Here is a 17,417-nt window from a genome sequence, read left to right as displayed (position 1 = left end):
ACCAGTACTGCTGAGCCCCTTTTTTTCCGTGTTTGGCTTACTTTATTTCCTTTTTGTTTCTTTCTAGGCTGCTAAGTTGGCCTCGGTATTAAAGAAAGTCTTAGAGATTACCAAGTGAGTATGAGTTACAGTTTTAGAAGTGTGTGTTCCCTGCTAAGAAGGTTGATATCTTTCTGCCTCCTGTCAAAGATGAACTCATTTCTGAACAGTAAATGCTGGCATTTTGGAATAATTGTGATATCCAGCCACAAAGGGATGGGAGTAAGAAAAGGATGGTTGGGATGAAAGTGGTTCCCACTGAAGACACACATATATGTGTTAAGGTTTGGGACTAGAGACTTGGATGTGGGTTCTTCCTTGCTCAAAGCACTCTGGAGCTATAGCAGTCCTGTTTTAATGCTGTGGTAATTCAGCACTTCACAATACACGTGTTGTCTGGATGCATAGGTGTAAGACACCCAGGAGGCTTTCCTAATGAATTTCCTCCACTTTTGCAGGACAAGCCATGTATGTCCACCATCAGAGGAAGGCTGGGTGCAGTTTCTATCTGGTGCAGTAGATCACAACATGAACAAAATCAAGAACTTCACACAGGGTCAACTTTAGCTCTTCCATGTCTACATATGTTGCTGCCACTGGCTCTGGCATATGCTTTTCCAGTGAATCTTGCTGTTCTCCAGCTAGCGGGAGAATGATGAGAACGATGTTTTTAGGAGAGAATTTTACTGCCACTTGGTAAAACTTTCCCAGGAAGTTGCTCTTTGCCATTGCAGAAGGTGTCATTTTGCTTGGATTCCTGGGATGGTGCAGTGCTGCATCTTAATGCTGTGAATGTGCCCCATTCTTCAGACATTACAACTACTATGGGGTTCAAAGAACAATAAAATATTGCTAGATTTGCATGAGTGGCTTTATCTGTTTTCAGGTGGCAGAGGATATATACAGAAGGAAAGGGTCTTGCTTCTTTTGCAAGCAGCCCAATGAACCGTTAAAAAATATGCAGCACTGCTGCTATTTCCTGTCTAGCCTTAGGGAAGAGTGAAGTATCTTTCTCTTCTCTATTTCCTCAGAAAGCAGTAGAAAATATTATTTACTACTTTACCAACATCAAGGATCTGTAGGGGGATAAGAGTATATATCTAGAGAAATGCTACATCTATCATCACTTTAAAGTTCTAGGATATCCTTTTTTGCCACGGGTAGGGAAAAATGACTAAGCAGTGGTGGGTTCAGCACATACGCATGGTGAGAAATGCAGCATCTGCTTGAGCATTTAGCCCATCTTTGTCACAGTAAGGTTCAACTTACAAAACTGGAGAGTGGGCATAGTGGCAGATGGGAGAGAGTTGAGTTTGTACAAATAATCAAAATCAGACATGGTTTTAAATATAACTTTAATTAAACTGTTAACATCTATGCTTGCCTAAGTTCAGGGCACAGATCACGATCACTCTTTCTTAAACAGGACAGCAGGACCTGTTCTAAGTTGGGCATCAGGCAGCTGCAATGTCGATAGTTTTGTAGCTCTTCAGGTTCTGGAGTTGAAGGCAGGTAAGATGTGCAGTGAGTCTTCTGGGCCCTGCTTGGGTGGGGGTGAATGGGATTTGCAGCTGTTGAATGCTTTTAGGTTGCACAGAGCCCAGCCTGAAAGGCAAAAAGGGATTATACAGGAAGCGTACCTCTTTGTATTTCTAGTTCCAAGGGGCCCAGGAGGTGCATTTGCTAGACAGGAGTGTGGTGCCAAAAAAAGGAAAGAAAAAAAAATAGAAGGCAGCTAGCAGTTATCTAAACTACCACAATGGAATTGTGATCTGACAATAGTTTGGGAGGGATATGTGACAGGAGTGTAGAACTCCCCACGGAGGCATCTAAGGTTACTTTGTCCTAATGCAGCTTCTTGACAGAAATGGGTTGGATTTTTTTTTCATGTGAAGGAAAGCATGCTTTTTTGCATAACTCTTGGCTAAGTCAGGTTTGCCTGGTTCTTTAGTAGGGAAGGGAAAGACACTGTTAAAATTGTACACAGGGACTGTCTTTATTGCTGACAGTGGGTAATGGGTGGAAAGATAGGTCACAAACAGTATAGTTTTACCCCACTTACGGATGTTCAAGTGGCTAGCTAAAAAGCAATTGATTTCTCAACAGCAAATAATTTCTGTGACCTATAACTGTTGTCTTATTTAATGTCTATTTCTGCCTAAGTCTTGTGGTACTTCTCTTGTTACTCTTTTTGTTGACAGAGGACTTTCCTTCTGCTGCCTAGGCCTTTGGGGTTGAAGCTTTCACACAAATGTCATACTGGCTTCAACTTATGTATTACACATCTGTTGAAAGTTCTGTTATCTGGCTTTTTTCCTTTTCAGTGTGAAAATCTTCTGTATTATCTGTAAATAAAGGACGGGATGCCTGGGGCTTTCACGCTGTAGCAGTCTCTTCCTGCCATGTTGGTGCCTGCTTATTTTGGAGGACAGCCTTTCCTGTGCAAGGGTTTCTCTAGCTTGTATTGTGTCTCTTTTTCTATTTACCATTCTTAGATCAATCAGTTTGCACTTACCTGTACTTCCTTTGTCTATAAATGAGCCCTCGCCCTGCAACCATTATCACACACTTCTCCAAGGGTTCGGTGAGAGGGTTCAGGAGGCTGATCTTTGCTGTGCTTGGCTGATACTGTACCATATTTTCTGGAAACTGTTGAAAGAAGGAAATGAGCTGAAACTGAGAGAAGGAAAGAGATTCTTCTATGATTAAAGGGAGATAAATGATTTTTTTGGTGCCAGAGGTCTCAGCCTGAGCTGCCAGTTGCCAGAAGAGGCAAAGTCTAGCTTACTTTCTTCTCAACTACAGTCTGCTGCTGTAGTTTCCTTCTGCAGCCTCTGATTTCCAGACTGGTGAGTGAGTTAGGAGTCACCAGGATTTCCTTATGCTCACACATAGACAAGGTAGAAGTGGCAGTACTGTATGCAACAGTGTGGCACAACTTACCTTTCCCAAACTGATGTCTCAGTGCTGTGAAAGAACACAGCATGAGGAGAGCCACTCAATCCAGCAGAATTTTTTTGCTGCTTATGACTATGAAAGCTGTTTTCTCACTACTGCAGTAACAGAATAATAGACCAATCTAACCTCAATAGTGAGGGGGGGATGACAAATGCTGATCTCTTCCTGTGCAAAGTATATGTAAAAGGAGTCCTCATCTCTCAGCATGGCAGTCAGCCTAAGCAGATGGTTCTCTCCCAACTCTTTTCTGTACCGTGAGTAAGGCACAAAGACCTGCAGGTTGTTAGCTGGAATACAGAGTGGTGAAATACAGATGACAATGCAGATGAGTACAGTCTGGTTTTAGCCTGCATGGCACCTAGGAGTGTTTAGTGCCCAACATTATACTAAAAGCTGCAGCATTTAAAAGCTTAAGTGATCCCAACTGGATTTGCAGATTCAAAATCTCTAAGGTGATGTCGCCAAAGTGTTTTATTTCAATCACCTACAATCAGCTATTCAGGCAACCTTTTGTAAACTTAGGGCTAAGTGCATTTTTCCCCAAGTGAGAGGACTAGATATACTTTTCTAGCCATGCACCCAGTGGAGTCCTTACCTTCATTGCTTTTGAGGATAAAATGAAACTCTTCCTTCCAAAGTTGGGTAATGGGCACACCATTGTAGTGGAGAGACTGGGCCCCCACTACCAGATGAGTAGCCTTTTCTCTACCACTGTGGTTAAACACTGCAATGGAAAGCAGAATATCTTGTCCCAGTAGCAGAGAACTCTTTGACTGGAGGTGGATGAAAAGGTTAACTGGCTCTTCAAGGGCAGTAGGAATGGAGCTAGACTGTGTTTCACTCCTGCTACTGGTTGTCTCAAGTTCCTTTATCTTTCTGTAGGCTTTGTCAAGTACTTCTTTTTCCTGAAGAGAACCTGTCACAAAAAAGGGAGCACATATTTTAGTATTCTTTCCTGTTTACTAGTGTGAAGCAGTAAATGCAGAAGGGTGGCGTTGAATTATCCTGGCAGTACTGTAGATAACTGTTTCTAAGAGCACAGAGAGATATCCTGTTGTGCTTCTGGTTGGAGCAGTTTGAGAATTTCAGCTGACAGGACATTCATTGGATGTACCTGAAAGATACATCTACTTGGAAGGATTTGTCATAGTTTTTAAAGCACCTTGGTGCTAACATCTGTCAGAGTAAAAGAGGCAGTTGCCTCTTTAACTGTAGCTGTAGCTAGGGCACAGTACTATATTCTTTTGTGATGGACTGCAGCCAAGGAGACAACATGCCATAGGCTAAGATGAGACGATAAGGTTGGGTCAGGGAAACAGTACCCAGTAATAGATTCTGAAGGGGGAGCTACTTTTTGAGGGAGGGATTTAGACAATATCTGGGAGCACAACAGTCCTTTTCAGACAGCTGGAGTCTGAAATATATCTATATATATTACAGGGGTAATGGGAGGTGAATGTACAGAGTGTACAGGTAACAGAAATCAGGAAAGAAGGTTTTCCAGACAGGAAAGTGCCTGGTGAAGAAAGGCCTGGCCTTCTAGAGAGCTGGTTAATGTAATTAAGCAGGATGACATCTGGGGTATGGCATGTGCTTTGATTCTGCAGACAGCAAGAGTAAGGTGTTCTTGTGCCATTCAGGAAGGAGAAGTAGTGAGAAGTGGATGACCCTAATGCTCTGGTATGGCTCTGCTCTGTAGTCCTTTACTCTTCACTTGTAACACTGGCAGGGAATGTGCTCAGGCACTTGCCTACCCTTTACCTTCAGGATACTTGTAGTTGTGTGTGATATCCTCACAGCGTTCACTGCCCACACTCTTGGTGCTGATGTTGTTGCCAGTGTACTTTGTGCCACCAAGAGCTGGCTTGAGGGTGTCATCTGCTTTTTGTATCCAGACCTGACACTTAGCATTGATGGCAGCAAAGAAGTAGCAGACATCATAATCAACTTCTGTGTCCCCTTCCTTGATGGCTTGAACAGGGGCTGGCCCACAGAAGGATGGACCTGAAGAGAAAATGTGGCCCAGTTAAGATTCAGATGCTTTACCAACTAGACCCATACCTAGTTTAGACCTATACTGGGAGTGGTGAAGAATCTAGTTGAGGAGGACATTACGGAGCAGTGCTGTGACAGAGCTCTTAGAGCTACACAAGCTGCACAAACCAAACATGAATGATGATTTTGTGCTTAATGTCAACAGGGTGAGTCCCTGTCTTTTTGCATCTTTCCATTGGAAGTTGGGGAAGGGAGGAATATTGAACTGCTTTATTTGCTCTCCGCTCCACTCCCCCCGCCCCCAAGCCCATCTTTGATGTCTTACCTTTGCTTTTTTCCTGGCAGGTGGCATCCAGTGCCTGCCACCCGCTGTACTCTGGTAGCAAGTCCGCTCGAGCCATCCAGCATTCATTCCAAACGTGGAAGGTCCTGCAAGAGACAACATCATGTGCTTATACCAAGGGACTGAGCCCTGAGGTACAGTAAAATTTTAGCCAAATCACAGCCAAGTAATGCTCCTTTGAGAGAGCTCAGTGCATGTTGAAGAGAGCAGAGACCATGGTTTTTGACACAAGTGGAGTTTCTCCAGCTGGACCAGGCTATCATTCTTCCTTTTGTGGGCCCTAGTAATAGGGCACTCTTCAGTTTGGGTTGCGGCAATTTCTCAAGAACAGGTCATGTAGACAGGATCTCGGCTGAGCTGTCTCCTATCCACCTCCCTGCACCTGTTTACCTCTTTCTCCCCCCCCCCATCACTTCCTAGATCCAGGTATCGTCTCAAATTCTTGCCATGTTTTCTTACCAGACACGGGCACTCTTGTCTTGTGTAAGCAGTGTCCCATCTTCATCATAATACTCATCCACACTCAGGCTGCTGTTAGTGTTGTGAGCCCACGTAAAGCCTGTGACCACTCTGGTAGGAATTCCCAGGCACCTCAGAACTGTGCAGAAGAAAGAGCTGTGAATCAGTTGTGCATCCTGCCCTAAGGGTACCTCTGCTGATAGATGTAGAGCCTTTTCTGATGTTAGGCCTATTAGGAATGGCACCAGGTCTGCTGTTTGGACTTTGCAAGAGGCATTGCCCCCTCAGGAAATAAGCTATCATAGGTGCGTTCAGTGAATGGTGTGTACTGATACTCTTTTATCTCAAAGCTAGCGATGCTGAATGTTGATGAGGAAATTCTGAGGATCTGCCTCTCACCTAAAGATTAAAGGTTATGTTACTGGGATCTGTGTTAATCCAGGAATTTAGGCATATACTAGGGGTTCTACAGACCAAATAAGGCTTTGCTCAACACAAAAGTCTTTGAACCACTACTGTACCTGAACACATGACTGCAGCTAACACCCAGCACTGCCCATAGCGGACAGGCTTGCACTGCATTGCAACCCACTGCCGGAGGATGGGGCTGCTTCCCAGCCACTTGGAAGGGGGTGTCCCGTTACAGTATTGCCCGGTCCCACATTCTGTCAGGATTCCTCTAAACTTATCGCAGTTCAGCTGCAGGGAAGGAGGAGAGAAAGATGGATTAAGGAATTGCCTCTCTTTGGTAGGTACACCTCATCCTGTTTGATGAAGCTACTCCCAAGGCAGATGAAACCAAAAGGATTTTTTGTGTAAAGCATGAAGGTCATGGCTGAGCAGAACAGGTGCCAGCAGCCTCCCCTGAGATTTATTCAGTAAGTGTACTGTCACTGCTAGGAAACTGCTGCAGCACTACTTGTCCGCTGCAGGAATATCAGGAAGGGCTGCAGACAGGCAGGAGGTGTTGTTTGGAACAGCCCTGGGCAGGCTTCCTCTTTGGTCAGCAGGTTGCCATAAACTGGGATTGAGAAGATGCTAGCCTTTGCTCTGCATTTGGGTGTTCTCTGCTAGGGTCAGGGCTGCTGTCTGCTCTCCTTACCATGGCAGCAACTGTGCGGCAGATGTGAATAGGGTTCTTGCGCTGAGTGCGATCCTTGTCTCGTTGATGGCGTTCACCTACATCCAGCAATGTGAAGCAGATGTCAACAATATCCTCCTCAAACTGAAATAACAACACATCATTTCAGGAAATTTGGCCTGAACATTTTCTGGAGTCCCTGCAAAGGTTTGTTACTCTGCAGATTATTTCTCCCTTTCTGCTGATAGTCTTATATAAGTGGGCTGTGGAGGAGAGCTCCAGGCAGAGATTTGGAGGAGGAGAGCTCCAGGCAGAGATTTGGAGGAGGAGCACAACACGCTAAAGGCAGACCTACAGACTTATTGAAGCAAGGTGGGAAATGCATTAGCATGATACTGCATCCCCTGATTGAGGGAAATTGATGCTTTTCTGGGTTGGCACAGAGGTACTTTTGTGATCTGGTGGCACTAAAGTGGAATAAAATCACATTCTAATCACTGGCTGTGTCAGATGGCCTTGGGCAAATCGGAAGATCTACTTGTCCTCACTTTACCTGTAAAATAGAGACAGTATTAGTAAGCTCTGTTAAATGCTTTTATATCTGTTGATGAAAGGAAGGCACACAAAGCCCAGATATAGATCAATGCATTTCTTCATAGAGAACAGCCTGAGAAGGTAGCTAAAATTCCATATACTGGGTTGTGGGACTTCATACACAGGTCCCTGTTCTCCTGCACAGTCTTAGACAAAGACAGTGAGTGCAGAGAGCAAGTTCTTTCATCAAAGCCACAGTATGGAAATGGATAGCGTCCTGTACACACAGGAGATACGCATCCTTCCTCTGCTGGTGGCTGTAAAAGAGCACAGACATATTGGACCTCTTGCTTACCTGGCTGAAGTCCCAGGGTTGTGTTAGGACTGCGTTTTCAGTCCCCCAGTAGATGACACCCTCTTGGTTTAAAATGTACTCCTGCCGCTGTGCCTCATTAGCCAAGAACACCTCATCATCTAGATTAGAGGAAAAAAGCATCAGGAAAAAAGCATTCGTGGTCTCAGATGCACTTGCATCTTTCTCACACCAGCAGACTCCACTGCACTGCAGGGACTTTGGCAGTCCCTGGCATTCTACCCTGGAAAAATACCACAGATTCTGAATCAGACAGGAAAGAATTTCACTGTCATCTCTGTTTCCTTGTTCAAAAAGTTCCTCCAGACTTAGGCGATTGCACTAGCTAGCTCTTTTACTCTCCTGGCTGTTGACTTCTCTATTCCTAAGAAAGATACAGTGGCCTTAATCAGACCAATTATAATCTTGACTCATCTTAAAATCTTCATTATAGGAAACACTTTATCAAATATTTTTCCTTTAGCAGGAGAACAGGGCTCTGGCAGTGGAGTACTCCAGGAACAAGGCAGAAGTGCTGAGGCAGGCAACTTTGAGCTTTTATTAGCCCCTACCTCCTTCCTAAGGTGCTGTGAGGAGCAGGGCAGGAGTGGCGGGGAACACTAGGTGAGTCAGCTTCAAACTCCATGGAGGCAGAGTGCCAGAGCTCAAGAGCTGTTTTTGTGAAGTGACTGATCCCAGCCTGCCTTTCTGTTTCTGACCACATACCTTGGCACCAGGGATTAAAGAGAAGGGTGAAGTTGCCCAGGAGATGGTAAGACTTGGAGGCATGTAAAAGCAGAGCATACTGGCCAATGGGAGCATTGGCAGGCGTGTTCACACAGATGGTCCAGAAGCATGGGTCCTGTTCTTCCAGTGCTGCGCTCCACTGCTTCTGGTCTCCCAGGCTGGAGATGGGAAATTCAGTCTGGGTTCCATCTGCTTTGGAAGGATGTGATCCTGCAGCCAAAGAGATCTGGTTGTGTCTATTCCAGACATGCATCCTCACCCCATGCAGATTGCAGGGACCTTGTCTATATCTGGAGCTATAGCTCTCCTTTCTTGTGAGAGAGTCTTGCCCCTTTAGCAGCTTAATGCCTGGTGAATCTTCCTAAGGTTAGTATTGCACTCAGGCCTCTATGTTTGAAAGTGGGATGTGTATTTCATAGATTTGTAGAAACCAGGAACAGACAGAATGGTGCAGACCTGGTGCTCCTGGGATTCAGTGTTTTGTAACAAAAGTCACAGCCAAATGCTCAGATTATGGTAAAACAAGCTGGGCCTGAATGCTGCTGCCTTTCTCAGGTGTCTCACTAGAAAACACTCTGTAACAGAAAACACCTGTAACAGGCTAGCTAAGTTTGAACATTCCTAAACCAAAAGCCAGGAGAGAGAGGAGAGATCCCGTGAGTACTTTCAAGTCATAGAGTAGTGAACCTGCATTGGTTATTGTGCTGCAGAGTCTCTTCTGGAAAGAGATCTAGTTTTGACCCTGCAGTCCCAGCAGCAGGAGACCCTACGCTGCCTTAGATAAACAGTTCACTGGCCTCACTTCTACATGTGGGCACCTCTGTCCAGCTCTGAAGGTGGCTTTTGCCACCAGCTCTGTTCTTCAGGTGGGTGGAGGACCAGAGCTCCGATAGGTATGGTAATGATGTTACCTGTCTGTACTATGAGGAAGGTCCTCTTCAGCTGCTGCAGGTAGCTGTGTATTGGAGCTGAGAAGCTCACAGTGATAGTGAATGGCTGCCCCCGCCTCACCATAAGCCTTTCAGTGCTGATTTCTTCTGTGTGGTGGTTATTGTTGTTCATTGTGATCTTGAAATCACATTTTTTGATGCTCAGACCTGTAGTGTGAGAAGATACAGCATGAGTTTGGGGCTGTGAGCTACCCGCAGTCTGGCCCTGGGCCACATCCTGAGGCACAAACAGCTGATCATACGTTCCTCCACTCAGACAGTGCCCCCCTGCCTTTGAGACTTGCTGCCCAGTAACTGTAAGGGCCTTCACTCTGAGCTTGGTTGTTCTTGTGTCAAGTGGCTAATGAGCTGCCTTTGCTTATACCTTGGAATCATTAAGTGAACCAAGTGATTATGCAAAAGCTCCTTCCTGCCCAGGAAAGGACATGGAACAGACCTGAGCATTCAAATGATACAGATGTTATGGTTAGCACTGAGCATGCACTGTGACTACATTTGGAGTCTTATTCTGTGTACTCAAGGGCACCGATGGCACTCAAAGCAGCATCTCTCCACATCGATATGTGGTCGAAATTGTGCACAGGAGACAAGCTATTACACCCCACTTGCAAGATGGGTGCAAGCTTTTCCAGCAGTTACTGCACTATGTATGTCTGATATGCACCAAAGACCAGCAACTGGTGCAAACTTCACTGCTGGTTTGAATGCAATGTGGCTGTATAGTCCTGGAACTATGCTGGATCACAGGAAATCAAACACCCGTTGTTCCTTCTTTGTACCGCATTACTTGGCAATCTCACACCCAGAGCTGCAGGAGACAGAAGAGCTCCTCCTCCTCCTGTCTCCTACGCATGCATTATACACATCATGCATGCTTCTGTCCAGCACCAGAAGAAGAAAAAATTGTCACAATTACAAGCACCCAATTCAGTGCTCAATGGCTGTGCTGTGATCATGTACTTGTGTTTTTCTTCTGGTTTTGGTGGTGGTGTGAATCTTTCCAGACTTCTTGCTGAGAAGCAGGTAACACCCTGGTTTGTCTCAGCCTTGGGATGATCCTGACCTCACGTATCTCTTCAGCTCCCAACTCACCACTAAGATCCTTGAACCTGTGGGTTGTAACTGCTGCCCCTTATATGACACATCCTGTCACCTACCTCCCCTTGCTGACCCAGGCTCCTCCCTTTGTTCCAGCTAAAAAAAAAAAAAATCCACAGAGCATTCCCCTGCTATCTAAAGCCATCGCTCCTGTGCTAAAGTCACAACTACTACTCTTTGCAGTTTTCACTGGTCTGCTCTTTCCTTATGTCTAACTTGCCTTGTCCTCTGCATTGATACCTTTCTTCTCCCATTGCTGTTGTCCCTTCTGTGTTTGTTGTGGGAGTCTCACTGGATTGTGTGCTTTGTTTCTTTTTTCCCGTATGAATTTTATCAGGCATTGTTTTCAGTGAACGATTCTGGTCTGGCTTTCAAATCCCTTTACAGCTGTCCCAGTTCACAGCCCTGCACCAGTTTAAGCTTTAGAGAGCCAGCTCTGACCTCATATATTTTCTTCTCTGTGATGAAGATGTCTGTTCTGGCTATCTTGTAGACTGGTGAGTCATATGCAGTCTGGCTCCCTCTCCTTTTCATGGATCTTACTGTCACTTTCTTCAAGGTTGCTTGGAACCTGGATCCTCTCCTTGCTCAAGTGACTAAAACAGTCATCTCTGCTTTAGTTTTGTAGTCTGGCTTACCTCCCCCCTCCCCCTGCTCCCCATCCCCTATGTTAAGGATAACTCTCTTGCCTTTACTTCCAAACTCTCACATGTCTGCCTTAGCTGCCTCTTACTGCTTCTCTCAAACTCCTCTTAGGCATTGATACGAGCTTTTGTTTGCTGTCCCCTTTTGTGCAGTCCTCCGTGCAAACTGAACTCCCTTAGCCTTTAGAGCACTTTCTTGGCTCCTGCCCTGTAAGAAGCTCACCTCTTCTACAAGCCTCATGAACACTGTCTTGGAGCAGGGACAGTTGCTTTTCCTGACAGAAAACTGGCAAATGCTTGGGACTAACCAAAGTGATTTTTGCTTACCTTGGCCCATGTCTAGTTCCCTGTACCGTGAAAGTCTTCAGCTCCTGCTTGTTCTGGTGGGCAATGGCTCCTTCCTTCAGCTTTCTTTAAAAATTATCCACTTGCAAAGTTGTTTGCTCAATTTCTTTATACAGGGTGGGACGTGATGTTGCCACGTCTCCTTGAGCTTATCGTGCTGGCCTGTTGTGCAGAAGTTGAGGACTCTCTTATCTCTCAGACCACACTAAAGAGACCCACAGAAAGGGGTGACTTTTCCTACCTACAGATGATGTTAAATTCCACAGCAGGATGTGAGGCCTTTAAAGACAGCCAGTGACAATTTCTTCAAAGAGCTGTGCATTAGGGACCCCAGAGTAGGAAATGCAAATCTTAACTTGGCTTTAAAAAATGCACAGAATGCACTTCAAATGTAAATGTTGAAGAGCTGCTCTCCCACATTGATGCTAAGCTACTTAGATCCTAAACCCTTCAAGGAGTTAAAAAAAAAAAAAGTCAATACATCCATTGCCATTGTGCCTAATTCAAAAAAGTGAAACCACTTCAAAATGAGGAAACTTGCTAAAAGCAACAACTAAAAATAGTAGAATTTCTGTAGCATAATGCAGACTATTTAAAAATACCACACTGGAGACTTGGACTAAATACATTCTTAAAGTTGCTGTAGTATAAAAGGAAGGTCACTGCATTGATAAATAATTGGTCAAAAGACAGGAAATAAGACAGAAATAAACAGTTTTCACTGTGGTGTCAGTCACCAGTAGTTTTGCAGAAATCTATGATCTTCCACAAATTCATGAATAATTTGAGAAGCTGATAAAAAGACATGAGGTGGCAAAGCTTGCTCAGTTATTCTGAGTAGTAAAGATGAGGGAGGCAGCTTTGGAAAAGTTGTAGAGGAATCTGAAGATATTGAATGACTAGGCCATAAAATAGCAACTAGAGATCAGTGTAGGCACATATTCAATAGGAAAAAGGGTCCTGTATCTTACATAAGCAGTGATGCATTCAGAGGTAGTTGTAGCCATTCCAGAATGAGATTTGGGTTTATACTAGATAGCTGCTGCACAATACAGTCCAGTAAGCTTGGTGTTTTTCTTAGTATTTGCATATTAAACTTCACAATTGCTTGCTTATAAGCATCATTTAAGCTAAATACAAACTCTCTTCGTTTTAGTCATTTACAGCATAGCCTTAATTGTATAGATTCACCTTCAGAGAGTCGCAGAATGGCTGAGGTTGGAAGGGACCTCTGGAGGTCATCTTGTCCAACCCACTGCTCAAGCAGGGCCGCCTGGAGCTGCTTGCACAGGAGCATGTCCAGACAGCTTTTGAGTATCTCCAAGGATGGAGACTCCGCAACCTCTCTGGGCAACCTGTGCCAGTGCTCAGTCACCCTCACAGTGAAAAAGTGTTTCCTGGTGTTCAGAGGGAACCTCCCGTGTTTCAGGTTGTTCCCATTGCCTCTGGTCCCATCACTGGGCACCACTGAAAAGAGCCTGGCTTCGTCCTCTTTTCACCCTCCCTTCACCCTCACCCACCCTCCACCCACCCTCCTGTATTTATATACATTGACAAGTTTCCCCCCCGAGCCTTCTCTTCTCCAGGCTGAGCAGTCCCAGCTCCGTCAGCCTTTTCTCATATGTGAGGTGCTCCGGTCCCTTCAAAATCTTTGTGGCCCTTTGCTGGACTCTCTCCAGTATGTCCATGTCTCTCTTGTACTGATGAGCCCAGCACTGGGCACAGTACTCCAGGTGTGGCCTCACCAGTGCTGAATAAAGGGAAAGGATCACCTCCCTTGACCTGCTGGCAATACTTTACCTAATGCATCCCAGGATATCATTAGCCTTCTTTACAGCAAGGGCACGTTGCTGCCTTATGTAAGCTTTGACTGCTTTGATTTTTATTAGGAAGCATGGAGGTCACCAGATTTGCAGAAATTGGGAAACACTAAATATAAGCACATTGGGGAGATCTTCCAGAAAATTCTGTGAGTTTATTGTCAACGTACATTTTTCAACGTCAATTATGTGTGATTTTAGTATGTGTCTTGAACTTAGTTTTTATATAAAGAGCTAAACACAGTATATAATGACTGATGCGTGCTCTGTAAGCGTATGCAAATTGTAAGCCAATTGATTGTGCTCAAACTTCTGACTTTCTTTGCATGATCAGTGTTTTTAAATGCACCTTTGCAGTATACGTGTTTATGAACATCTAAATCAGAGAGTGGTTTAGATACAAGCAGGTATTTATCCCATCACCACTGCATTGTAATGGCTCTGTATACGCATAGTACCATCTCTTGGTCAAATTGGCAACTGCAAGTAATACTTGCTACGTAGGATGCACTTTGTAAACTGAGCAGAGAACTACTTATTGTCCCTTTGTATCTTTCATTACACCGAAATGGGCTAAAAAGGCCCATTGAAAAGGTTAACACACAAAAGAGACTTCTGCATGCAGTGCTCAAGTGCTCTTACTGGCATTCCATCTGGTGAGAATTTGCGATCCTAAATTAGATACCAGAGGTTTTCCATCCGAGATCTGAGAAAAAGAAACAGGAATTGGCCACTACAGAGGTCAAAATATTCAGCAGAAGTGCTGAGATTTACTACTTGTGAATCACCTTTGTTTCTGTCTGGAATACGGGTTTCTCATATGTTGGTTTTCTTTCAGTTGTCAGTTGTTTCATCTATTAGTTTATACACCATTCATGTTTGATTCAGCACTTGTGTTTGGTAAAGGCAACCCCAAAACACTGTCTGCATTACTGATGGTACTAAAATGGTGCAGCCATTTCTGTATATTGCAATTGTAACTGCACTGTTAAAAAGTTGAGCTTGGATTGGTTCAGCTATTTTGCTGTACGCAACCAGCAATTTGCATGTCTCTACGTAGGCACGCTGAACTTTTAGACATGTTGATAGGTATTCTAAAGGGTACATACAATTATTTGTGTTCCTTATATTTTGGTAGTTACACTAACACTTCTGATTAATATATCTTCCGTGCACTTGGCATAGCTGTATTTGGAGTTGTGCACAAAGGTTCTCCTCTCTTACTGCTTGCCTAGCTTCAGTACAACACTGTCTGTTGGTAGTGATATGTTCTGTGTCAGGAAGTGGGCAAATGGACAATCCTTCAGATACAATGACAGGTAGCTCTACCATATGGGTCCTCCAAAGGTGTTGCCCTAAGATCCTCCAGCAAAGAAGATCAGATACTTCAGAAAAATAGGTTGTTTTTTTTTTTTTTTTAGTCTGAACTGTAAAGGGCAAATTCAGTAACCTTTTGACTTACTTTGTCTTGCAGATTTGTTTTAAGGGTGGTTCTTTCATATGCTTTCCACATAGCTATTACTTACATGTTTCTGGCTCCAAAAAGAGAAAATCTTTTCAACAGGAAGAACTTGTCTTTGATGGAGCTCCAGGACCAGCATTCATTGTAACATTCTTTTGAAAAGACTGGGTTTGGTTTTTCCCTGCAAAATCTACCTCTTCTGTAAGTCCTTCTCACTGATCTCTCAGTCACAAGGTCAACTTGATACCAGGTTTATTTTTCAGGCTTTTTTTTATTCAAGAAATTGAAGCATGTGAGCTCAAGCTGTCCTTTATTATAATATATATTCCAGTCCATTGTCCTGTACAGTTGCTAGCTGTGAACATAATTTGCTCATGCATTTAACACACGTTAATCATGCTTCTGATACATACCATTGTTTGCAAAATGACAGTTGTAATAGACCAGCATTCTGCTTATGCTGATTTCAACCTCTGAACTTGAGGCTGCAATATTGTTAACATCAGTGTTAGCATGTGTAACCTCATGTGCACAAGATCCATGAAATCAACCAAGTGAATTCTCTCCTTCATTGTAAGGATTCGGTAAGAATTAACGTTCACTCATTCACAGTTAACCATGTCCAAAAATATACTTGTCTCTAAAATGCAACAAAAGCATGTACAACTTGCTAGGCTGGATCAGAATGGAGGTTCATCCAGTCTAACCTGGTCTCTGACAGTACACAATGCCAGATGCCTCAGAAGAATGTGGATGAGCTTCACCACACCAAGTGAGGCATCATCTTGTAGTTGATTTTCAAGACTGAGTATGTCATGATATGCAAGATTTAATATCACTCTGAGAGTTCTTGTTAATGATAAATATTCTTCGTAGTAGTCCCCTCCTGTCTGCTTTGCAGTCTAACATGTCATTAGTGGGAATCGTAGAAACACAAGGTGCTGTAATCTCAGTTGAGCTGTCTGTTTATGCTGAGGTCTCCTTCTGCACTTGAAATGGCTGATGTAACACTCTGCATGATGGATGACTAAAAATTGCTTTCCTACTGTGCATTTTCCAAGCTGAATTTCACTGATTGTTACATTGTCATCTATTTTGCCTTGTTTGGGACCTTCTGAAGTTCCTCATAGTTTTTTAGTCCTCAGTAATTTAGATGGCTTTATGTCATGGGCAGATTTTGTACCCTTTTTGCACTCACTTCTTGCATTGCTTCTGAAATACTTCATCTGGGTCTAGGCACTGTTCTGTATCCACTACATCCCTGACATGCTCATAGAGATCTAAAGGAAAAGTGATCCATACGATCCTTGAAAGTATCCATCCTGCCTGGATATTACTGTGTTGTTATTTTTATGGTGCTTGGGGATTCTTCTTGTTTTACAGATCCAAACATAAATCCATAAAAATCTTTATCATCTTTATTACCTATAAAAATAGAAGCTTAAAATGTTACATGAGCATCTTTAATAACTGAGTCTCTTCCTGAATGTAGTGATCAAAAAATACATACAAGTAAGTTTCCCTTTTATTGTGTCTACATTTCCAGCTCTGACATGGCACATCCACGAATTAGATGTGAATTTTCCTTTTTAGGGGAATTTCTTGGTTTTTTAGAGCAACAAGAAATGATTACACTGTGCCTTTTGTTTTTTCTTTTATAGTGAGCAGTATCTTCCACATTCAGTACACAAGAGTGATAGATACCAAGTGGTAAAGCAATGCAGCTTTGGTGACAGAACCAAGTGATTTGAAACTACCAACTTTGGCTATTTCTGTTTGTTTTGTTTTGTTTTAAATCTGTAAAAGGGTAGTAATTTAATTGACTGCCTGAATAAGCTCTAGAAACTTATATCAGGAGAACAGAATGGTGGAGAGAAACATTCACCATCCTGGAGGTGGATTTTAGTGTCTTTCAAGACCAATTCATAGTATGAATGTGTCATATCAGCTAGTGCTCACTTGATTTTTTTGAGTGATCAGAATGGAATGAGGGCTGGGTCAGCCTCTTGGGCATGCTCAGATTTAAACTGCATATTTATAAAGAAAAATACTGATAATTAGCCATATTTTACTTCACCAACTCCCATTGACTTCTGAGTAAGGGCTGTGTAAACGTTGTAGGTTTGGCAAAAGCTATTTAAATCCTTCCTTGGGCACTTACACATTTTTCTCTGTAATAATCATTAGTTTAATTGAATAGTTGTCTTATGTCTAATGCAGGAAGAATGTGTATTTTTTGTAGGTGGCACTGGCCAGATCTGCATTTTAACTCTGAAACTGAACTGGGTGTGGTTGCTGAGGGCAGTTAATAATGCTGACACCCTGAAAACCCAGCAACCCCACGTGTTGCAAAGCTTAAAACTTAGCACAAGCTTTAGGGCTGATTTTCCTTTGAACAGCAGGCTTCCTTTACAAATAGTTAATTAGGATGAGGTCATTCCAAGCTTGTGTGACAAACACTGTCTGAAATAATTTCCTGGATTGTATTTAAGAAGAAATACTGAAGGAATTTATTTGAGTGGCTTGGCTCTACTGTCTGTTAAATGTAATGACAGTCTGCATTCTTGCAAGATTTAATGAGATTTTGTGA

At 43.4% G+C, this 17,417-nt stretch overlaps 2 protein-coding genes across 4 annotated transcripts in view; one reads left to right on the top strand and one right to left on the bottom strand.

Annotated features, from left to right (window-relative positions):
- Positions 1–902, top strand: part of CCNDBP1 (cyclin D-type binding-protein 1) — a 6,385-nt gene extending 5,483 nt beyond the window's left edge. Inside the window, exons 9-10 of the mRNA XM_009329913.1 lie at positions 68–114; positions 498–902. Coding sequence (XP_009328188.1) covers positions 68–114; positions 498–606 — 156 coding nt within the window. The 3' untranslated portion in view covers positions 607–902. The remainder of the gene's footprint in view (positions 1–67; positions 115–497) is intronic.
- A 478-nt stretch (positions 903–1,380) lies between these two features.
- On the bottom strand, positions 1,381–12,258 carry EPB42 (erythrocyte membrane protein band 4.2). Of its 3 annotated transcripts, none has more exons than XM_009329900.1 (13): positions 11,528–12,255; positions 9,420–9,605; positions 8,488–8,718; positions 7,765–7,883; positions 6,897–7,019; positions 6,316–6,493; positions 5,795–5,933; positions 5,318–5,421; positions 4,759–5,001; positions 3,593–3,913; positions 3,124–3,284; positions 2,555–2,688; positions 1,381–1,644 (listed from the first exon to the last, which is right to left on the bottom strand). In XM_009329900.1, the coding sequence occupies exons 1-13, from the start codon at positions 11,535–11,537 to the stop codon at positions 1,494–1,496; spliced, it is 2,100 nt and encodes a 699-aa protein (XP_009328175.1). In that variant the 5' UTR covers positions 11,538–12,255; the 3' UTR covers positions 1,381–1,493. The 3 variants fall into 3 exon arrangements, with proteins under 3 accessions (XP_009328175.1, XP_009328176.1, XP_009328177.1); XM_009329901.1 differs by having other exon boundaries at positions 8,488–8,697; XM_009329902.1 differs by having other exon boundaries at positions 1,581–2,384; positions 11,528–12,258.
- Positions 12,259–17,417: the final 5,159 nt, after the last annotated feature.

Source organism: Pygoscelis adeliae, unplaced genomic scaffold (assembly GCF_000699105.1).
Source record: "Pygoscelis adeliae isolate BGI_AS28 unplaced genomic scaffold, ASM69910v1 Scaffold448, whole genome shotgun sequence".
Lineage (NCBI taxonomy): Eukaryota > Metazoa > Chordata > Aves > Sphenisciformes > Spheniscidae > Pygoscelis > Pygoscelis adeliae.
This window is presented reverse-complemented; position numbering and strand designations above follow the sequence as displayed.